Raw genomic sequence first — 24,081 nt, forward strand, 5'->3', positions numbered from 1 at the left:
ACCCTGCTGAATCGGGCTTACCCATTAGGACTGGTGTCAGTTTTGCTGAGACGGCACCTCGGCATTGCACCTGCACCCTTTGCCACTCACTTCTCCCTGCCTTCCACCACATCTGTGGCTCCCACTGGCCCTCAGAATTATCCCCAGGCCAGCAGAACAGTGAGTGCTTTTCTACCCAATATCTCAGTGGTGGGCTGAGCATGCGCTTTGCAAGTAGAAGGTAATGGGTTCAATCTTTTGCATGTCCTTGTGAAAGGGAAAAATGTTCTAGGTTGTTTGTGTGATGATCCCACAGCTGGCTCTGTGTGTGTGTGCTATTACATTCATTGATATACGGGAATTACAATTTACGAGTAACATTAGTACAAAAACATTACTAAGGATTTTGTATGGTCTGGTACGGGAGGAGGTCCGTGGGGGTGAACCATGAGTTACCGCACCGGGTGACACCAACCCTAGTGACGCCACTGAGAGTGAGCTAAGAACCCCCACCCTGCAAATCTGGGACAAGAGCGGGGGGGGGGGGGCTGCCACTGCTGGCCTGGCCAAGGACGATCCGTTCTGCCCACCGGCAGAGCGGCTACAGGGGAAGGTTCACCGCACGGAGTCTGATTGCTCCCCCAGCGCCGCCCGTTAAGAAGCCTGCCTCTCCCTGCGAAGCAGCCGAGGAGCTTCAGCCACTTTGCTCTTAAAAGGTTAACAACGGAGCCGAAGGGAAGAGCGCAAAGGCGGGACTTCCCTTTCCTGCCCCGCCTCCGTGCGAGAAATGCAGGCTGGAAGCGCGGAGCCGTCTTTGTGCGCAGCGATGTTGGCGAGCGGGGTTGCAAGGGGGGAGCCTGGAGACAAAGGTAGGCAATGGGGCACGGAGGGGAGGGTGGGAGAGGGCGAGGACCCCCTGAAGCGCCCCCTCCCAGCAGACCCTCCAGATCGTAGGCTGCAGCTCTGCCCCGTCCCGTCTGCCTCTCCCCTGGGCTGGGCTGGCTGCGTTGGGGCCGGATCGAAGCATCCCTCGGAACATCTGTGGTTCTGGTGATGAAATTCATGGCCTTCAGCTTGGAGATGGAGGCGCCCCATAGCTGGAACAGAGTTAGGTAGACAGCCAAATGGACTGCCTTCAAGTCGATTCTGACTTACGGCGACCCTGTGAATAGGGTTTTCATGGTGAGCGGTATTCAGAGGGGGGTTTACCACGGCTTTCCTCTGAGGCTGAGAGGCAGTGACTGGCCCAAGGTCACCCAGTCAGCTTCGTGGCTGTGTGGGGATTCGAACCCTGGTCTCCCGGGCCATAGTCAAGCACCTTAACCACTACACCACACTGGCTTTCAAGTAGGCAACAGTGTGCTAAATGGGCTGCTTCTTCTTGTGTCCTCATTTGTCCCTTGGTTCAGCTGTGATAGTTGAATAGAGAGGCTCTTCTTTCAATACTGCCATTCTGCCAGCCCTCCCCAGTTTCCAAATCTGTTAGAATTTAGGTCACCATTTAATTTTGATGGAATTTCTCTCTATTGAGAGGTGTAGCAAAGTTGTGTAGCGCTGCGGAATGGAGAGTATTGAGCAAGCTTAGTCTGTGTGTGTTTGAATCTTTGCTAAGATTCTACCTTCCCTGCAAATTAGTCAGACAGAGGCTTTAAGCTTTAAAATAAGAAACTACTTTATTCTGGAAGTACATGCTTGATAGGGAAGAGTTCTATAATCTGGCTAACTGGCTATGCTAGAGCTACGATCACTGGTCCCAGTACTCGCCCTCATCCTGGTTGAGAGGAGAGACAAAGAGAAGATGTCTGCTCCCCTCTCCAGAGAAAGAGAAACAACAGAGAAAGGCGGGAAGGAACTGGGATCAAACATCCTGTTCCTTATCAGTCTAGCAGGAAGAGAAGAGACGGCAGGATCAAACGGACAGCTATAGCCTCAACCAGCAAGAGGTCTAGCTCTCTCTAGCTACCCTTATTAACCCCATGCAGCCTCAACCCACCAAGCTGGAGTTGAACCTCATACATTCCAACAAATTTAGAGAAGCAGACACGTGGCCCTGTCCTCCTTCTTTAGGGTAGCCTGGCAATAGTGTTGCCTGGTCCATGGCCTGAGACTGATCCTGTATTTTTAGGAGAAGAGGAAGTCAGCCAAGTGCAGGTGTTCTTGCAACTGTGTAATGGGAAAAACCACAAGGTGGGATTCTCCCCCCTGCACAACTTTTAAAGATACAGAAGACCCCTGCTATAGGGAAGCTTAAAACACTCCCATGACTGCCTCTGCACTCCCTTCTCCCATCCTCACATTCTCTCTCCTTTAATAACTTGCTTTAGACAAACAGAGCAAATTTCTTCATACAAACTTAGAAGAAAACTAAACGGACATTTGAAACCCCTTCTTCGTATTACCAAACTGGGGAAAAAAGAAAGCTTGCTTATTGCACCATTTAAGCTGTGCCTAATTTTACCTGACGAAAAATAGAGAAGGGGGGTGCAACAGCAACTCTTTACTGTATGTTGGTAGCCATAGACATTATTTAATAACAGACGGCAGTGGCCATCCTTGAAGGATACCGTATTACATCTTGGGCAATGAAGTCCCGAATTTGGGATGCAAGCACATAGCTAACACTGGAGGGAGAAAGCATGTCAGGTGATTTGTCCTTCCACTCCTTGGTTACAAGAGCTTGTACCTTCAGTGAGGCCCAAAGAAAATGTCTAGTATAGCAAGCATCTTTGTCAGTGTGTCTGTAAGTCTTACCCTCATGTCTTTGTCTGTCCACTGTCTGAATGCACTTCCCCTGTTTCTTACCATGGGTCATCCAGTGTCTGTAACCATTGGTCTTTATTGGCTTACCCACATCTTCCCATTTCTTAGACTTGGGTTTGCTTACAGGATCCTTTGCTGCTTTTGTGTCCAAATCTTTTTTGTGTAATGCATTTGACTGTGAGATTCCTTTCCCTAATTTTGTGCTTAATTCTGATACATGTGGGATCTTCCTCTTTTGGATTTTTCTTGCTGCAGATGCAAAACAAAGCACAGTTAGTAGCACCAGCATATAACATTCCAAATACAATTGTGCTTCCATTTGTACCATTAAAATATTAAAAACAATTATACAAATTTAAAAACACATTTTTAAAAAGCAATTTAAAAACACATGCTAAAATGCCTGGGAGAAGAGGAAAGTCTTAACCTGGCACCGAAAAGATAACAGTGTTGGCACCAGGCACACCTCATCAGGGAGATCATTCCATAATTTGGGGGCCACCACTGAGACGGCCCTCTGCCTTGTTGCCAGACTCCAAGCTTCCCTCACAGTAGGAACCCGGAGGAGGGCCTTGGATGTTGAGTGCAATGTACTGGTGGGTTTGTATCGGGAGAGGCCTTCCATCAGATATTCTGGTCCCAAGCCGTGGAAGGCTTTATAGGTTAAAACCAGCACCTTGAATTGAGCTCAGAAACATACAGGCAGCCAATGCAAGCAGGCCAGAATCGGTTTTATATGTTCGAACCGCCTGGTCCCTGTTACCAATCTGGCTACTGCATTTTGCACAACCTGCAGTTTCTGAATTGTCTTCAAAGGCAGCCCCACGTAGAGCGCATTGCAGTAATCTAACTTAGAGGTTACCAGAGCATGGACAACTGAAGCCAGGTTATCTCTGTCCAGATAGGGGCATAGCTGGGCCACCAACCGACATTGGTAGAAGGCACTCTGTGCCACCGAGGCTGCCTGAGCCTCAAGTGACAGAGATGGTTCTAGGAGAACCTCCAAGCTACGAACCTGCTCCTTCAGGGGGAGTGCAACACCATCCAGGACAAGTTGGACACCCACCATCTGGTCAGAAGAACCTCCCACTAGCAGCATCTCAGTCTTGTCTGGATTGAGCCTCAGTTTATTAGCCCTCATCCAGTCCATTGTCACAGCCAGGCACCGGTTCAGCACATTGACAGCCTCACCTGAAGAAGATGAAAAGGAGAAATAGAGCTGTGTGTCATCAGCATACTGATGGCAACGCATTCCAAAGCTCCGGATGACCGCACCCAACGGTTTCATGTAGATGTTGAACAGCATGGGGGACAGAACTGACCCCTGAGGAACCCCATACTGGAGACTCCAGGGTGCCGAGCAATGTTGCCCAGGCACCACCTTCTGGAGCTGACCCACCAAGTAGGAGCAGAACCACCGCCATGCAGTCCCTCCCACTCCCAACTCAGCCAGTCTCCCCAGAAGGATACCATGGTTGATGGTATCGAAAGCCATTCTAAGGTACAGAAATTCCTTGGCATATTGTTATCTCCCTTCCCTTCTGTCCCTGGCAACAAAGCTTTGGCAAACGTGGCAATTGTGGCACAGTGTTTGGCCAAAGTTGATACTGGATATTATTTATTTATTTATTTATTTTATTTCATTTTTAAACCACCCATAGCGAGTAGCTCTCTGGGCGGTGAACAAAACAAGATTAAAATACAATATTACAATAAAATTACAATAAAATCAGCAACAAGTTAAACAAAAAAGATTAAATGAAACACATTGAACATTAAAATGCCTGGGAGTATAGCCAGGTCTTAACCTGGGGCCTAAAAGAAAGTACCGAAGGCGCCAGGCGTATCTCCACAGGTAGGCTGTTCCACAGTTCGGGGGCCACCACAGAAAAGGCCCTAGATCTAATAACAATCCTCCGGGCATCCTGATGAGTTGGTACCCGGAGGAGGGCCTTGGATACTGAACGAAGTGATCGGGTAGGTTCATAGCGGGAGAGGCGTTCCACAAGGTATTGTGGTCCCACACCGTGTAAGGCGTTATAGGTCAAAACCAGCACCTTGAATCTGGCTCGGAAACAAATAGGCAGCCAGTGCAGGCGGGCCAGGACAGGTGTTATATGCGCAGACCAGCGTGACCTCATCAACAACCTGGCTGCCGCATTTTGCACTAGCTGAAGTTTCCGAACGGTCTTCAAGGGCAGCCCTACATAGAGCGCATTACAGTAGTCCAGTCTAGAGGTTACCAGAGCGTGAACAACTGAGGCGAGATCGTCACTGTCCAGATAGGGGCGTAGTTGGGCTACTAAGCGAAGACGGTAAAACGCATTCCGTGCCACCGAGGCCACTTGAGCCTCAAGCGACAAGGAAGGGTCAAAAAGGACCCCCAAACTACGAACCTGTTCCTTCAAGGGGAGTGTAACCCCATCTAGAACAGGATGAACATCCACCATCTGGGCAGGGAAAGAGCTCACCAACAGTGTCTCAGTCTTGTCTGGATTAAGTTTCAGTTTATTAGCTCTCATCCAGTCCATTATCGCGGTCAGGCAACGGTTCAGCACATCAACAGCCTCACCTGAAGAAGGTGAAAAGGAGAAGTAGAGTTGCGTGTCATCAGCGTACTGATGGCAACGCACTCCAAAACTCCTGATGACCGCACCCAGAGGCTGCATGTAGATGTTAAAGAGCATGGGGGACAAGACCGACCCCTGAGGGACTCCACAATGGAGATTCCAGGGTGTTGAGCAATGTTCCCCAAGCACTACCTTCTGGCGACGATCCGTTAAGTAGGAGCAGAGCCACTGCCAAGCAGTGCCCCCAACTCCCAACTCCGCGAGCCTCCCCAGAAGGATACCATGGTCGATGGTATCAAACGCCGCTGATAGAGAAGGTTCACCCACTAGTGGCCACCAAGGGGGTTCCCTAAACTGAGTCCCATCCATTTTGAAAGCCTTTGATAACACTTGTGGCTCCCTCGCCTTCCGCGAAATCCTGGGGAATGAAGCCTTGCAAGTAGCTTGCGCCGGTGGTGCTAGGCACTTTGGAAAGGTGGAAATGGGATTTGCACTGGGAAGTTTCAGTGCTCTGGCTGGCAGAGACTCCTAACTGGTTCCTGTCCCTTTAGATACCCCCCCTTGTTTTTCCTTTTAAGAGTCAATCTGGCAGGAGAAGCTGGTGGCAACAGCTTTCCTCATGAGTGACTTGATCTGGGAATGTGATGTTTGAAGGTGGCTCATCCCTGAACTTATTCTGAGATGAGGTTTGGATGTTTGTGTGTGTACTGTTGTACTCCTTGCATTTGGCTTTTGGTGTTAGAGACTTCTAATCTATGGCAAAAGAGGCAGCCATGGAGGGAACCAAATGCTTTATGAGTCCAGTAGAGCGCCTAACGAAAATAAGAGAAATGGTTGATTAAGAAAGGAAGGTATGTGTGGGATGATGATTGTTTTAAGATAGATGACCCTATGAAAACCATGAATGATGCATATGAAGGATATTGTAACGAGTACAAGCCTTCCAAATCAAAGAAAAGTGCTGCAGCCGCTTGGGGACTTTATAATGCATGTCAGGATTTGTCAGATTTGTTAGAGGAAGAACGCAAGAAATGTCAGGAGTCAAGGAGTAAGTTGAAGCAGGCAGAGGAGGCCTTTGATATGAAAAGAGAGGTTTTTGCCAAAGAACGAAGTAATTTGATTGAAACTTTTGATAATGAACGGGTAGATTTGAATGAAGGATGGAGAAATGATTGTGACCATTTTGGCTGTGAACGAATGAATGTGGTAGCAGAAAAAATCAGTTGGGCTTCTTCTTTAAGACAAATGGAGAGGGAGCAAGATGAGGCATCAGCCCAGACTGAGATGGCTTGTAAGGACTTGCAAAAGGAAGAGGATGAATGTACCAGGGCAAAATTAACTGCTGGACACCTGGTGGTTAGAGCACAAGAGCAACGGTTGAATGTTAGCCATGATGAGTGCAGAGCTCAAATTCAAGAACTGGAAAAACAGTTGCAGGTCTACAAGGGCTGGTGGCCACAGTCATGCATGTTTCAAGTGATGGGGATGAAAAATGGGGCTTTCCTCTCTCTTCCCCCCCCCCCTGGAAGAGGCTGTATCATCTGCTCCTTTAAATCCTGAATGGAAGGAGTCACAGGCACTTGCCCCCATTATAATGAAAAATGTGGTGGAAACCACTGGGATGGGGCCAGCTCATCATAAACTTGTCCAAGAGGTTGTACGTTGGTCCCCTCCCCAGCGAAAGGCAGTGGCTGATAGTTTGGGTTCTTTGAATAGGGACAGTTTCGACTTGGTTAACTATGGCCAATAAAATGTACCCTACTGCAGATGCTGAAGATCTACTGCAGGTGGCAAGACACTGTGCCACTGAGCAAGATGCACCTTCAATTGAAGCATCTTTCAGAATGGGGAATGCAGGGAATGTGTATGATTGGATGAGAATTGTGATTAAGGCTCTGTTGCTAGAGATGAGTGTGCAAAAGGCATATGTGATGGAGAGTCAAGGTGTAGGGGAAAGCCCAGAGGTTTATGTGAATCGGAAGAAATTCCTTGCACATTTATCAGGCCATGTCAGACTTAGTGGAGATGGCCGGTATGAGTATAATGAGAGAGACTTTCTGGATGTGGCATCATGGAGTTAAATGCTCAAATGAAGTTAACAATAGGGAGGATGGATCTTGAAGGTGTTACTCGGTGGGAGTTGAGTGTGGCTATTTCACACTGCACAGAAGGTTCAGCTTGAGCCAATTCACACTGTCACATAGACCAATCAAGGGCCTCATTCATCAGTTGTACCCAATTCAAATCGGGGACCCCAGGGGAGAGGAACTTACCGCCCTCTTTTGGCCCCTGGTTCCAACCGGGGGAGATAGGAGACCTGGGTTCAATAACTCCAGCAGCAATCATGGCAACTTCTCTCCCTCCCACCAAAGTAATGGCCCTGGTCAGACCCGACAGGGGAATGAACTGATGGGTTTTGGGGATCCCCTCTGTAATCGGCTTTGGTACATGTTTAGTAATTTGGGAGAAAATATGGTTCAGTTCCACAAGCAACCCACTGAAGTTTTGCTGAATGCTTTAAACAGGAGAGCACAGGCTCCCATGGCCCCTCCACCTCCTCTTCTTTCTCTCCCCCTCTGTTTCTACTGCCACTGTCCAGCTCAGCTCAGAGGAGCAGAGGCAGGCCGTACAAGATGCACACGATCGAACCTAGGGCTGCCCAGTTCCTGCTGTTCCAGTCACAACTGTGTCAATGTTAGCGCCAGCTGTGTGGGGCAGAATGAATGTGGAGGCCGCCACTTGGGAACGGAAGAGTGGTCAGAAAACCAGGCTTGGATTCTCCAGACAAACCCAGCCTGTAAAAACCAGGGGTCTTTAGTGCAAACACTGTAGATACAGGGGGAGGGAATTCTCTCCTAAAACCGGGTGTCATGGATCACAGGGTAAAACCTTCTTTGACACAAATGGAAAAGGTTTCTTTGCCTAAAGAAGTTGAAACTCCAGAAACAGTGGAAACCAGAAGGGCTCCTGTTACTGAGCAAAGTCCTGTTAATGCCCTTAAAGAAGAACATGCACAAACTTCCACTCTCCCCTCAATAAATGTGGCTAAAATCGTTCCAGATGAATGGGGTAGACCCAGCATGAAGGCTCTAGTGGTAGAGCCGGGATATGTAGCTCATCTCTTAATTGAAACAGGGGCCTCTGCATATAGATTAAACAAATAGGGTGATAAAATACACCCCGGTCTCACACCCTTTCCATTTGGGAACCAATCAGTTTCTCCATATTCTGTTCTTATAGTAGCCTCTTGTCCAGAGTATAGGTTGCGCGTTGGACAGTCAGATGCTGTGGCACCTCCATTTCTTCTAAAGCACTCCATAGTTTTACATAATCTACCTCTTTCATAATCTAACTCTTCCCTTTCTAAACCCAGCTTGGACATCTGGCACTTCTCTCTCCATGTTTGGTAAGAGCCATTACTTTACTTGCATGGCATATTAAGGCAAGAGTTCGATAATTACTGCATTCCCTCGGATCCCCTTTCTTTGGAATTGGGATGTATATGGAACGCTTCCAGTCTGTGGGCCATTGTTTAGTTTTCCATATTTCTTGACTAATCTTTGTCAAAATTTGGACAGATTCAGTCTCAGTAGCTTGTAGCAACTCTATTGGTATGCCATCAATTCCTGGTGGTTTGTTTCTTCCAAGAATTTTAAGAGCAGCTTTCACCTCACATTCTAAAATGCCTGGTTCTTCATCTTACAGTTCCTCCATGAATACATCTGTCACCCTGGCATCTCTTTTATAGAGTTCTTCAGGGTATTGCTTCCATCTTCCTTTTATTTCATCTCAGTCAGTGTGTTCCCCTGTTGATTATTCAACATCCCTACTCTTGGTTTAAATTTCCCTTTCATTTCTCTAATCTTTTGGAATAGGGCTCTTGTTCTTCCCTTTTTGTTGTCCTTTTCTATTTCTATACAGTAACTATTGTAATACTTCTCTTTGTCCCTACGTACTAGTTGCTGTATTGTTGCATTTAGGGTTGTGACTGTGTTTCTATCTCCTTTTGCTTTCCTTCTCTCTTTAACCATTTGAAGAGTTTTGTCATGAGATCTTTCTCTCTTGTTAACTAGAGGTATTCTCTTTTTGCATTCTTCCCTGATAATATCTCTGACTTCACTCCACAGCTCTTCTGGTTCTCTGTCAGCTAAGTTTAAAGCCTCAAATCTGTTCCTTATTTGATCTTTATATTCTTCTGGGATGTTATTTATATTGTATTTTGGCATTATGATTGCTTTGTTCTTCTTTATCTTTACTCTGATTTTCGATATTACCAGTTCATGATCTTTACTGCAGTCAGCTCCTGGTCTTGTTTTCGCAGAAATTATGGAATTTCTCCATCTTCTGCTACCAATTATATAATCAATTTGATTCCTATATTCACCATTTGCTGATGTCCACATGTACAGTCGTCTTTTTGGTTGCTCAAAATATGTGTTTGCAAGAAACATCATTGGCTTCACAGAATTCAATCAGTTTTTCTCCTGCTTCGTTTCTGTCTCCTAAGCCCCATTTTCCCACAATTCCTAGTTCTTCTCTGTTTCCTATTTTTGCATTCCAATCCCCCATGATTATAAGCACATCTTGTTTTGGTGTGTGATCAATTTCTTCCTGTACTTCTGCGTAAAATTTCTCCAATTCTTCTTCTGCATTTGGCATTGGAGTGTAGACTTGGATGATGGTTATGTTAATAGGTCTCCCATTTAATCTCATTGATGTCACTCGCTCAAACCTTGTGTTGTAGCTCCTAATTGCTTTTGCTACATCACTTCTCATTATTAAAACAACCCAGTTTCTTCTTAATTTCTCATTTCCTGCATAAAATATTTTCTGGTTGCCGGATTGAAAATGTCCCATTCTGGTCAATTTTAATTCACTCACATGAAGTATTGTAATGTTGATACATTCCATTTCTTGCTTGATGGTTTCTAACTTTCCCTGGTCCATGCTTCTCACATTCCATGTTCCTATTGTGTGCGTCGTACAACTCCAGACTCTCCTTTCGCATCTGTGCGTATCAGTCTCTGTGCTTCCTTTTGGCTTTGACCCAGCTGCGTCATTAGTCACAGCGCTACTCGTACTTGTCCTTTGTTCTTCCCCAGTAGCACACAGAATGCCATCTGACCTGGGGGGGTCTCATCTTCCAGCACTGTCTTCTGTTGCAGATAACAGGGGGCTAACCTTTTTGGGAGGGAGGGAGGGAGGGAGGGAGGGAGGGGATGCGAGCTGCCTTACGGGCAGTGGAAAGCACCATGTTCCTGTCAGACAGGATCCATCCTAGGTTTGTACATTCCAGCTGTGCATAAGTACTGGGCTGTCCACCTTAAATGGAGGAACAAGAGAGCAGAGTTTTGTTAAAATTGTCTCTCTCTGCATCTCTTTTCACAATCTGTTTTCAAGCACCTACTGCTAAAATAACTGTACAAGGCCTCAAGCTTTGACAGTTAAACTCTGATATCAACAGAACTCCCAGAAATATGTTTCAAAGTACAAATTTCAATATATTCACAGGATTTCTCCACAGCATTTTATTACCTTTCCTTTTCATTCCATCAGGATACATCTGGGGGGTCAAGGCTGAGGGAGAACCCTCTGAAGTATCACTGGAAAAGGCTGAGGAGCAGATGCAGGAGCAGAAACTGAGGAGTCAAGATGCAGCAAAGAGACAAGAGGAGAGAGAGACTCACACAGGAGACAAACCTCATATATGCTTGGAGTGTGGAAAAAACTTCAGATGTAGTAGCACCCTTACAGTGCATCAAAGAACTCACACAGGAGACAAACCTTATAAATGCTTCCAGTGTGGAAAGACCTTCAGTCGGAGTAGCACCCTTACTTTGCATCAAAGAACTCACACAGGGGACAAACCTTATACATGCTTGGAATGTGGAAAGAGCTTCAGTGTAAAAAGCAGCCTTACTTCTCATCAAAGAAGTCACACAGGAGACAAACCTTATACATGCTTGCAGTGTGGGAAAAGCTTCAGATGGAGTAGCGCCCTTACAGTGCATCAAAGAACTCACACAGGGGACAAACCTTATAAATGCTTGGAGTGTGGAAAGACCTTCAGTCAGAGTAGCATTCTTACTTCGCACCAAAGAACTCACACAGGAGACAAACCTTATAAATGCTTGGAGTGTGGAAGGAGCTTCAGTCTTAGTAGCAGCCTTACTTCGCACCAAAGAAGTCACACAGGGGACAAACCATATAAATGTTTGGAGTGTGGAAAGACCTTCACTCGGAGTAGCAACCTTACTTCGCATCAAAGTTTTCACACAGGAGACAAACCTTATACATGCTTGCAGTGTGGGAAAAGCTTCAGATGGAGTAGCGCCCTTACACTGCATCAAAGAAGTCACACAGGGGACAAACCTTATAAATGCTTGGAGTGTGGAAAGAGCTTCAGTCAGAGTAGCACCCTTACTTCTCATCAAAGAACTCACACAGGAGACAAACCTTATAAATGCTTGGAGTGTGGAAAGACCTTCAGTCGGAGTAGCACCCTTACTTTGCATCAAAGAACTCACACAGGGGACAAACCTTATACATGCTTGGAATGTGGAAAGAGCTTCAGTGTAAAAAGCAGCCTTACTTCTCATCAAAGAAGTCACACAGGGGACAAACCTTATAAATGCTTGGAATGTGGAAAGAGCTTCAGTGTAAAAAGCTCCCTTACTTCGCATCAAAGAAGTCACACAGGGGACAAACCTTATAAATGCTTGGAGTGTGGAAAGACCTTCAGTCAGAGTAGCAACCTTACTTGGCATCACAGAACTCACACAGGAGACAAACCTTATAAATGCTTTGAGTGTGGAAAGAGCTTCAGTAGCAGCCTTACTAAGCATCAAAGAACTCACACAGGAGACAAACCTTATAAATGCTTGGAGTGTGGAAAGACCTTCAGTCGGAGTAGCACCCTTACTTCGCATCAAAGTTTTCACACAGGGGACAAACCTTATACTTGCTTGCAGTGTGGGAAAAGCTTCAGGTGGAGTAGCTACCTTACGGTGCATCAAAGAACTCACACAGGGTACAAACCTTATAAATGCTTGGAATGTGGAAAGAGCTTCAGTGTAAAAAGCACCCTTACTTCGCATCAAAGAAGTCACACAGGGGACAAACCTTATAAATGCTTGGAGTGTGGAAAGAGCTTCAGTCAGAGTGGCAACCTTAGTATACATGAAAGAACTCACACAGGGGACAAACCTTATACATGCTTGGAATGTGGAAAGAGCTTCAGTGTAAAAAGCAGCCTTACTTCTCATCAAAGAAGTCACACAGGGGACAAACCTTATAAATGCTTGGAATGTGGAAAGAGCTTCAGTGTAAAAAGCACCCTTACTTCGCATCGAAGAAGTCACACAGGGGACAAACCTTATAAATGCTTTGAGTGTGGAAAGACCTTCAGTGAGAGTAGCAGCCTTACTTGGCATCACAGAACTCACACAGGAGACAAACCTTATACATGCTTGGAGTGTGGAAAGAGCTTCAGTCTGAGTAGCACCCTTACTTCTCATCAAAGAAGTCACACAGGGGACAAACCTTATACATGCTTGGTGTGTGGGAAAAGCTTCAGGTGGAGTAGCAACCTTACTTCGCATCACAAAACTCATACAGGGGACAAACCCTATAAATGCTTCGAGTGTGGAAAGAGCTTCAGTCAGAGTGGCCACCTTACTTTGCATCACAAAACTCATACAGTGAACAAACCTTATACATGCTTGTAGTGTAGAAAGACCTTTAGTCAGAATGGCTACCTTCAGGCACATCAAAGGATCCGTTGAAGGGAAGACGTATAAATGCTTTGAATGTGTTAACAGCTTTAAGCAGAGTTCAACTTTTTCTGTGCATCAAAGGATTGTGGAAGGAAATTTTTCCAGTCAATTCATTGTGTTCCGAAGAACAGAGTTTGTTGAGAGAGAGATAGCAAAGACCAATGCATGGGGAGAGAGGTCACGAAATACCAACTCTACCCAAAATATGCCAAGTAGAGCTTTAAAAGGGGATTACACATCAGACATTTGTCGCATCCAAATACATATATTAAATTCCATACAAAGTAAAATCATACACCTTCCGAGTGGTTCTTTACCACATTTTGACCCTGCCTACCCATGTGCCAGCTACAGAAAGTACCTAACATCCCTGTGACCTGATATTTCTTCTCAAAACCCAATCTTAAAGACAGTCTTCCTCTGTAAAATTCTCTCATTGTGACTTCCCCTTTTCCCATCTCTTCGCTGTATTTCAAAGCTGCTTTCACTTTTACGTTGTAAATATAATTAATATAGGAAGAGATAAAACAGGAGCTTTTAGATCCTGAGCTCTGAAAAGTTATATTTTCTGCTCTCAGTCCCCCCGTTTGAAACTTAGTTCCAACCAGGGGTTATAACTTATCAGAGGTGCAGAAATATGCCTCATTAGCAGGGCAGTGGCCTGACCTTTTGGCCAATTTATCAGTGGGTTTCTTAAACCGGTCCTCATTCTCGACTTTGTGAACATAGTGCTATATGGTTGAATGTGGTACCCCAAACTGTGAGGCCATGGACAAGCTCATGGTGTTGAAAGGATTACAACATTTCAGAGTCCAAATCTTCTCAATCTTGCAACCTTCCATCTCCCAGGCTACCCCCTACTCCACATGACTGGAAACCAGAAGGAATGTTAGACCCTCAAGGAAAACCCCTTTCGCTGCTTTTCAATGTTCTTGGTGATTCAAAGAACAACAAATTATGGGACCTAACCCCAGAGACCGGCCAGCGATTAGGAGCTACAACACAAGGTCTGAGTGAGTGACATCAATGAGATTAAATGGGAGACCTATTAACATAACCATCATCCAAGTCTACACTCCAATGCCAAATGCAGAAGAAGAATTGGAGAAATTTTATGCGGAAGTACAGGAAGAAATTGCTCACACACCAAAAGAAGATGTGCTGATAATCACGGGGGATTGGATTGCAAAAGTAGGGAACAGAGAAAAACTAGGAATTGAGGAAAATGGAGCCTAGGAGACAGAAACGAAGCAGGAGAAAGACTGATTGAATTCTGTGAAGCCAATAATTTGTTTCTTACAAACACATTTTTTGAGCAACCAAAAAGACAACTGTACTCGTGGACATCACCAAATGGTCAATATAGGAATCAAATTGATTATATCATTGGTAGCAGAAGATGGAGAAGTTCCATACTTCCTGTGAAAACAAGACCAGGAGCAGACTGCAGTACAGATAATGAACTGGTAATATCGAAAATCAGAGTAAAGATAAAGAAGGCCAACAAATCAATCACAATGCCAAAATACAATTTAAATACCATCCCAGAAGCATATAAAGATCAAATAAGGAACAGATTTGAGGCTTTAAACTTAGTTGACAGAGAACCAGAAGAACTATGAAATGAAGTCAGAGACGTTATCAGAGAAGAATGCAAAAAGACAATAACTATAGCTAAAAAGAGAGAAAGACCCCAATGGATGACTGAAGAAACTCTTCAAATGGTTAAAGAGAGAAGGAAAGCAAAAGCAAAAAGAGATAGAAACACAGTCAGAACCCTAAATGCAACAATACAGTGACTAGTACGTAGGGACAAAGAGAAGTATTACAATACTTGCTGTATAGAAATAGAAGAGGACAACAAAAAGGGTAGAACAAGAGCCCTGTTCCAAAAGATTAGAGAAATGAAAATGAAATTTAAAGCAAGAGTAGAGATGTTGAATAATCTACACGGAAACACACTGACTGACCGAGATAAAATAAAAGGAAGTTGGAAGCAATACACTGAAGAACTCTATAAAAGCAATGCCAGGATGACAGATTCATTCATGGAAGAACTGTATGATGAAGAACCAGAAATTTTAGAATGTCAGGTGAAAGCTGCTCTTAAAATACTTGGAAGAAACAAATCATCAGGAATATATGGCATACCAATAGTTGCTACAAGCTACTGAGACTGAATCTGTCCAAATTTTGACAAAGATTAGTCAAGAAATATGGAAAACTAAGCAATGGCCCACAGACTGGAAGTATAACATATACATCCCAATTCCAAAGAAAGGGGATCCGAGGGAATGCAGTAATTATGGAACTCTTGCCTTAATATGCCATGCAAGTAAAGTAATGCTCAAGATTATATGAAGCGAGAAATGCCAGACATTCAAGCTGGATTTAGAAAGGGAAGAGGAACCACAAATCATATCGCAAACATATGTTGGATAATGGAACAGAACAAGGAATTTCAGAAGGAAATCACCCTGTGCTTTAGATTACAGCAAAGCCTTTGACTGTGTAGATCATGAAAAACTATGGAATGCTTTAAAGAAATGGGGGTGCCACAGCATCTGATTGTCCTGATGCACAACCTATACTCTGCACGGGAGGCTACTGTAAGGACAGAATATGGAGAAACCGATTGGTTCCCAATCAGAACGGGTGTAAGTCAGGGGTGTATTTTATCACCCTATTTATTTAATCTGTATGCAGAACATATCATACGAAAAGCAGGATTGGACCAAGATGAAGGAGATGTGAAAATTGGAGGGAAAATATCAATAATTAAAGGTATGCAGATGATACCATACTACTAGCAGAAACCAGTAATGATTTGAAACGAATGCTGATGCAAGTTAAAGAGGAAAGCACAAAAGCAGGACTACAGCTGAACAACAAAAAGACTGAAGTAATGACAACAGAAGATTTGATTTGCGATAGATCCTCTGTCCAAAATGTGAACAGGCTGTTCAGTAGCTCGAGCTGAAGATTAAGAAGATTCACTACCGTATCTGGGGCGGGATCTTCTTTATCGTGAGCTTCTTTATAAGGTGAACATTGGGGACAGAATGAGGTATACAGTTTTGGCTGTAACGAAGCGGGAGTGGTCTTCTCGTTTGATTCCATAATCCCCTCAGACGCAGACTGGGACTTAGTTAGGAAGCCCCCATGCGGGCCGCCTGTTTCCGCTGTATAATTTGCCCGTTCCAATTCCACCACCCAGGAGCACTCTACTTCCCTCTCCGTCCTCTCGTTCAATGGCTTCATTAGCTGGAGTGGACCCAAGGACCAATCTAGGCAATCATCTTTCTCATTGTCAACCATCATGTGCGGGGGGTCTGTGGAGGGCAAGGCGTTTAACGTTGGACTGTAAAAGTCTGTGATTTTAGGTTGAATATACAGTTTGTTGCCCAGGTGGGAAAGTTCCAAGAGGGGGACCAAACCACATTGTCTGTATCCCTCCCTGGTAAGAACCATCTCTCCTGTTATTCAGGGATCCACAGGGGAAGCTGCTTGAATGCCAGGCGAATAAATAATTAAAATTTGGTCCTGCTGCTTTAAGACTGCTGGGCGGGACTAGTCAATGTCAGTGTCCATCTATGTAAATGTAAGTCAGCTCCCGGCAAACTTAGCGATGATACGGCTACTTTGACTGTAAGCATTAAAAGTACTGAAGCTTTAATAAACTAAAAATCCAGCATTGGAAAAAGGAAAAGGGAGCTTACAAAAGGAATGAAAAGAGCAGGGATTGCCTGGGCAATGAAAGAGCTCCTCTGAGTTGTCGAGGTTTGCTTGTTTGTAATCCACCAGTCCCACATGACTCCATGGGATGCATGCAATAAGACACAAAACTTCCACATAAGCCACATTCCATGCAATAATACATCTTTCTGAACAGAGCCCAGAACAACATCTGAACCAGCCAAGTCAATCAAATGCACCAGTCATGCATAACTGCATGAGTCAATGCTCTGGGCCACAAGCTTTCAGAGCAAAGGTTTGTGCTATGCGCTCCAATTGTTTTCAGTGGTATATAGCCAAATATAACTTCAGTTAATTTAACAACAGAGACAAATTTCATTTGATGATGTCAAATTTAAATTTTTACTGCTGAAAGTTAAGGGCACACTTCTGTATTTTTGTGAATACTTTGATTCTCTTATGTTACTGTAATAGATATTAAAGATGACCTTTCATTCCAACGAGCGGTAGTGTTTATTTATAAATTATACAGTCATCTACACAAATCCTGAATGAAATGTTAATAGTATATGTTGAGGCTTATTTTTAACACCTGCCAAGGCAGTGTAATGCTCACCTCAATACCCAGGTATAAGTGCGAGCTGAGGAGAGCCTGAGTGACTCTTGGGCTTTCGGCCAGGTACCACGTGAAGACAAACACACAACTTCTTGATCAAAAAGTGGCCTCAATCTCTACACAGGCACAGCAGCCTGGCAAGAATGAAGACCCCTTTTATTATTTACCGTGCCAATATATAGGTTTCAGGAATAAAGTAGCAATAAACAAAATGTAACATAACATCAGTGACAACATCAGAGACATCAGAGACGAGTAACAGGCCCCTGCTACATATCCAAACGTCAGGACGTTCCTCCCTTGAATCTCTGGGGCCCTGAGCAATACATTGTGAGATAAGGGTAGGGATGAGGTGAGTAATTGACACTTCTGGGAGTCATAAACATGGGAACATATACACAAGAAAATACATATGGCCCTAAGAAGTCTGCTTATCGATAAAACTACGAGATTCTATTACTAAACCTCTGAGGGAGTACCCAGAAGGAATTTAGAGAGAAATACAAAGCCTTAATTATACAAAGAAGATACATGATACATGTGCGTAAAGACACATAGAGTACTGCAAGAATAAAACAGTCAAGGAAGGCTGAGTTTATTATCTTCTCAAAACATTATTGCGACTTGCAGGCACCTCCGAGACCAAATTCCCAGGAAGAGAAATGAAACTTAGAGTGTCTGTCTTCCACCTCCCTCCTGTGTTCCATCGTGCTTTGCAACTTTGGTCCGTTTGTGTATTTCATGCTTAGGCCCAGAGTTTCCTTCTTAATATATGCAAACTTAACTGCGAAACAAATTGCTCCAATAAATATTATTACTTAGGTGGCAGCTCTAGTAATGAGGTATGTGTGTGAAAACAATATAGTACATTGTTGTTTTTCTTTCCTAGTAACGTCTTTGTAGTAAGCTATACTAGTATTGAATGCAACTACAGATAGCTTTTGGGGCTAGAGAATAGCTGCAGTTTACTCTTCTTCCCACTAGGGGTACTATAAGATCTGCTGATCTCTGCAGAGAGAGGATGATCCCTTCTTTTTTCAGACCAATAAGGCAGCAGCCCAGGTATCCTATATTCCTTCTGTGGAGGTGGCTCAGTGGCAGCAAGGAGTGTCTTCTCTCATTACCGACAGCAGAAAAGCCACAAGTAAAAGCCAGCCGACTTGCCCCTCCAATCTCTCTCCCTCCCCAATTTACCAGCCATTCGCAACCTGGTAGCAGCATCAATAGTGTTGCTTAGTGGACCTACAAACAGCAAGAAAGGGTATTGCTGATCACCCCAGAGGTTCCTGGGTCATCCTGTGTCATCTCCCATTTCCCAACACAAGGAGAGGCAGCAACATGTGTGGTTGGTGAATTTGGTAGGTCTGGCTCATTGGGAAGTTGCCGTTCCGGGCTTTTTTACGTAAAAAGTGTATTATAGCCTGGAGCGGGTATCGGAACGTGGTTTTCGTGAGGTTTTGTGTCTTATTGCATGAATCCCATGTAGTCATGTGGGAATGGTGAATTTGGGAGGTCCGCCTCGCTGGGAAGTCACCATTCCAGGCTGTTTTACATAAAAGCTATTATAGCCTGGAACAGGTATCGGAACGTGGTTTTTGTGGAAGTTTTGTGTCTAATTGCATGCATCCCATGGAGTCATGTGGGACTGGTGAATTTCGGAGGTCTGGCTCACTGGGAAGTTGCCGTTCCCGGCTGTTTCATTCCATTCCGGAGGGCATTTTGGTTGTTAAAGGGTTAATAAAATCCTGTCAGAATGGTTTTTGTTCCTAAATGTTGTTCTCAAGTGTCTCTAACACATCCCAGTGTCTTTGGCATCAATTTCTCTTATAAAGCGCCCGTTCCAGCCTGTTCCATTCAGTTCTGGCTTTTACACCGTCCTGGCCGAGACGGAGGTCTTCTGCCGGCCCAACTATGCCACCTTCACCTGCACCCAGCGAGTTGTGCCCACGATGGGGGAGGTGGAGGCAGTAAGAGCGGTGGCAGGGGAGGGGGAGGAGAGCAGAGCGTGCGTAGGATCAGGACTGCGCTGCTGCAGGATGCCACAATTAAGCCACCAGTGGCGGCACAGTGGGAGGGGTGGAACTCAGGGCCAAACTCCAGGCCCCACATCCCTGATGACCCCAAGTGACAGACAGTGGTGTAGCCACAAATGCAGAAGTGCCCAGGCCCTTCAGGATAGGTGCAGCCACGCCCCCTTTTTGGGTTGAGAATGAGATCTTCGCTAACGCAGTTCTTCCACAACAACAGATACCTCTACAAGCCAATAATCAGGAAAGGGGAAGAGTGTTAGCTACTGAGAAGAGTCTTTTTACTGGCTGACTTACCTCCTTTCACTCTCATTGGTTCCAATCAGCAGAAAAGGACCAGGAAGCATGTTAGAAGACTCTGCTCAGTAGCTAACACACTCCCCTTTCATGCTGATTGGCTCTCAGGATGCAGGAGACATTTGGATCCTGCTGAGACCCTGATCGCAAGAAGGTAAGGGGTCTAAGACTCCCTGAGACCCCAGACGATGGCATCCTCACAGATGGGGGCAGCAGTCAAGAGACCCCCTCAAGGCAGCCCCTGAGCCAGTATGGGCCTTCCAGGGGTGGCCCCCCTTCTTATTTTTTTTAAATATCACATTTTGTACTAGTTGGAGGGTGGCTGGACTGGCATGTTATAGAAGCTGCCCACAATTATTTTCTGTTTATTTATTTATTTATTTATATCCCAGCACGAGCCCAGGGTGGCAAACAAAAGCGCTAAAAACACTTTACAACATTATAAAAACAGACTTTAAAATACATTAAAAGAACACATCTTTAAAACATTTTTTTAATTTTTTCCCCGAAACACCTTTTAAAAAGAAAAGAAAAAGGGACAGCTTCCTTCACAAGAGAGTCTCAGAAAGAGGAGCCAGCAGAAGTGGCCAGAGCTGGGGGGTGCTCTTGGGGCCCCCACATGGAAACGTTTGGGGGCTGGATGTGACCCCCGGCTTAGCCACCCGTGGCTCAGGCAAAGTGTTTAGCCTCAGGGCAGCGGAAGCAAAATCCTCTTTAATTTTAGTTCATAAATTGTTATGTGCTTATTTATCCCAATATTATTTTCACCTCCCAAGGAACAGAGTCTCTGCAGATGATCCCGCCTGCCTTGATATTTCTTCAGTGCACTGAATTCTGCACATGGACACGGAAAGGTGGTGGTGGGGTATTGATTTAAAAACCAATATTTAGCTCCAGAAGAAGAACAAGGACTGGACCTTTAATGGGGGCCTCCTCATATATTAAAGGGGGGTTTCCATGAGCTCTTGCTCTCCAAGCAGAGGAGTGAGTCCTTCGCATATAAGTTCTTTCTGCGAATAGAGCATCTCAAAGCAAAATGGGTCTTCCTGACTGGCTCTGCAAGGCAGGATGCTTAGATGATGCTTAGATGACACCGCCACCTGGTGGCCACCAGCATTTCCTGCTGGACCTGTTACAGGGCCAAACTATACCTGATGCTGAAGTGCATAGTCCTTTCCCCCAGGCATAATTTCCACTGCAAATTCAGGCATGGAGACCCCAATCCAAAGCGGAAGACTATTCTACTCAACCCTGGTGATATTTCCCCACTAAAACTAGCCCAACGAGGACCCTGCAGTGAAGGCAGGATCTCTCCCAGCGGCCACAGAATCGACCCCTTGCATCACTTGGTCCTCTTTCCTGGGTGATGTGGATAGGATGCCTGAGGCTGTGAAGGCCACTCCTGCAGGTTGCCACAGATCGCTCTGAGGAAGGAATTCCGCAGGGAGGATCCCCCACAGAGCAGGATCTGGAGCTGAGCTTTGGTTTATGTGCAGTGGCTCCTGACTGTCCCTTCCTAAAATGTACTTCATCCCGACCTTTCTTCGCCACAGAACAGAAGAGTGTGACCTTTTTTCTCCCACATGCAATTGTTCTTCTTGTGCACTTCATTGGCCATTTGTCACCTGGCCACCAGGAGGGGCAGTTTGTGTGTGTGCAGCGACTGTGTGCAGGGGCTCCTGGACCTGACTGGGCCTTTCTGTGTCTTTCAGGGGTGGCCATTGTGATGACCCCTCCTCAGACCTCCACCTGTCAGGTCCCTCCAGTCAGGATCCTCATTTTTTATTTGTTCTCTCACCGGCTCTAGCACAGATCTCACAAGATCCCACTGCTAGGCAGCACCACCAGCCACTCCCTATTTCACAATACTGCCTTGGAACTTTGCCTTAGTCTCTCTCTGGCTTATTGCTACCTAGTGTCTGGGTGCACTTGCAGGCCACCCCTGTATCTTTGTGCCAATAAACCATACAGCCCTCGGTTGCCCTGGATACTTGATGATACACTATCTCTTCATCGCTGCCACCATTGATAATAATAATAATAATAATAATAAACTTTATTTCTACCCCGCCCTTTTTCCAATAGGACTCAGAGCGGCTTACAACTAAAAACAACACCATTAAAACATACAGAGTATATTATTAAAAAAAAATTAAACTATGACAAAAATTAAAACCATAAAATATAGGTTAAAAAGAGAGGACAATTTAAAATAATAAAATCATATAATGTAATCACCAAACCTATGACACTTGATCCTGGTCGTTCTCTATCCCAAATGCCCGTTGAAATAAAACAGTCTTTACTTGTTGCCGGAAAGACGGCTAGGAGGGAGCTGATCGCACCTCACTCGGAAGAGAGTTCCACAGCCTAGGGGTGGCCATCGAAAAGGCCCTATCTCGTGTCCGCGTCATATGTGCTTGCAAAGGTGTGGGGAACACAAGAAGGGCCTCACCTGAAGATCTCAAATCCCAGACAGGTTCTTGTAGGGAGATACGATCTGTCAAATAGCCTGGACCTGAGCCGTATAGGGCTTTGTAGGTCAAAACCAGCACTTTGAATTGTGACCAGAAACAAATTGGCAGCCAGTGGAGCTGTTGTAACAGGGGAGTTGTATGGTCCCTGTAACCAGCCCCGGTTAGCACTCTGGCTGCAGCTCTTTGTACCAATTTAAGTTTCTGAACAGTCTTCAAAGGCAGCCCCATGTAGAGCATGTTACAGTAGTCTAAGCGGGATGTAACCAAGGCATGCATCACCCTAGTCAGATCAGGTAGCTCCAGGAACAGGTACACCTGGCGCACCAGTTTTAATTGGGCAAATGCGCTCCTGGATACAGCAGCAATCTGGGCTTCTAAATTCAAAGCTGAGTCCAGGAGTACACCCAAACTGTGAACCTGAGACTTCAGGGGGAGTGCGACCCCATCCAGCACCGGTTGAATCCCTATTCCCTGATCTGCCCTCCGACTGACCAGGAGTACCTCTGTTTTGTCAGGATTTAATCTCAACTTGTTTGCCCTCATCCAGTCCATCACTGATGCCAGACACTGATTTAGGACCTGTACGGCTTGCTTGGCTTCAGGCGGAAAAGAGAAATAGAGTTGAGTGTCATCAGCATACTGATACTGTTTCCCAACCTTGGTAATTACTCTGCCCACCCTTCTGGTCTGTGAAAGCCCCAGCCAAGGATCAGGCTTTTGGTAAACCAATAGAATATTTATTTATAAACACCAGGAAATAACAAGATTATGTAAGGTATGTTTAACAAGCGTATGGTTTCATATAGTGTCACTCTTTATGTTTCTGGTCATATATATATTGCCTAAATATCAGCCAAATATAATCCAACCCACAACAAACTCCAATCCACACTCCACAACCAACCAACCTCCTCTCAACTGTCATCCCCTCATTTATACCTTCAGCCACTCAAATGCTCAGCCAATCACAATTCAGCATTCTCCAGCATTCTAGCCCATGTACTCCCCCTCTCACTCAGTCACTTACCATATATCACTTAATAAAGCCGCACTTACCATATTTACAGTTATCAAAGTATAGGGACATCACAGCCGTGCCTCAGAGTCCAGGCGACGTCCCTCCTGTTCTTTGATTGACACTCTCCAGCCCCGCTTGACCCCCTCTGCTTGGGATGACCATAGTATGTGGAAAGAGCTTCAGTCAGCACTTTGATCTTACTTCACATCAAAGAACACACACAGGGGAGAAACCATATACATGCATGGAGTGTGGAAAAAGCTTTGGTTGGCGTCAGCATCTTATTAAACATCATTTGCATGGCATTGGGAGATGAGGTTTCAGACCCTTGGTCTCTTAATTGTGGAGTACCACAGGGTTCTATCCTCTCCCCCATGGTATTCAACATCTATGTGAAACCGCTGGGGGCCATCATCAGGAGTTTTGGGCTGCAGTGTCACCAATATGCGGATGACACTCAGCTCTACCTCTCATTTAAGCCCTCACCAGAGTTGGCTGTGAATACCATGTCCAAGTCCCTGGAATCCGTGGATGGATGGGAGAGAACAGGCTGAAACTGAACCCCGACAAGACCGAGGTGTTGCTTGTGGGTGACAAGAGAAGGTTGGGAGATATAGACTTGGTGCTTAATGGGATGAGATTACCCCTGAAGGACCAGGTCCGCAGCCTTGGGGTCATCCTGGACTCCCAGCTGTCCATGGAGGCTCAGGTTTTGGCAGTGAGCCGGACGGCTTGGTATCAATTACATCTGATACAGAGGCTGCGACCCTACCTTCCTCTTCATCTGCTCCCACAAGTGATACATGCCCTGGTCTCCTCCCGCTTAGACTACTGTAATGCGCTCTACGTGGGGTTACCCTTGAAAA

The 24,081-nt window shown here is 45.3% G+C and overlaps 1 protein-coding gene across 1 annotated transcript; it reads left to right on the top strand.

Moving 5' to 3' along the window:
* The first annotated feature begins 759 nt into the window (after window positions 1–759).
* LOC133381814 (zinc finger protein 850-like) lies at window positions 760–19,036 on the top strand. The gene is made up of 2 exons (XM_061621294.1): window positions 760–848; window positions 10,866–19,036. The coding sequence occupies exons 1-2, from the start codon at window positions 767–769 to the stop codon at window positions 13,034–13,036; spliced, it is 2,253 nt and encodes a 750-aa protein (XP_061477278.1). The 5' UTR covers window positions 760–766; the 3' UTR covers window positions 13,037–19,036.
* The last annotated feature ends 5,045 nt before the right edge of the window (window positions 19,037–24,081 follow it).

The sequence above is a fragment of the Rhineura floridana genome, chromosome 3 (assembly GCF_030035675.1).
Source record: "Rhineura floridana isolate rRhiFlo1 chromosome 3, rRhiFlo1.hap2, whole genome shotgun sequence".
Classification (NCBI taxonomy): domain Eukaryota; kingdom Metazoa; phylum Chordata; class Lepidosauria; order Squamata; family Rhineuridae; genus Rhineura; species Rhineura floridana.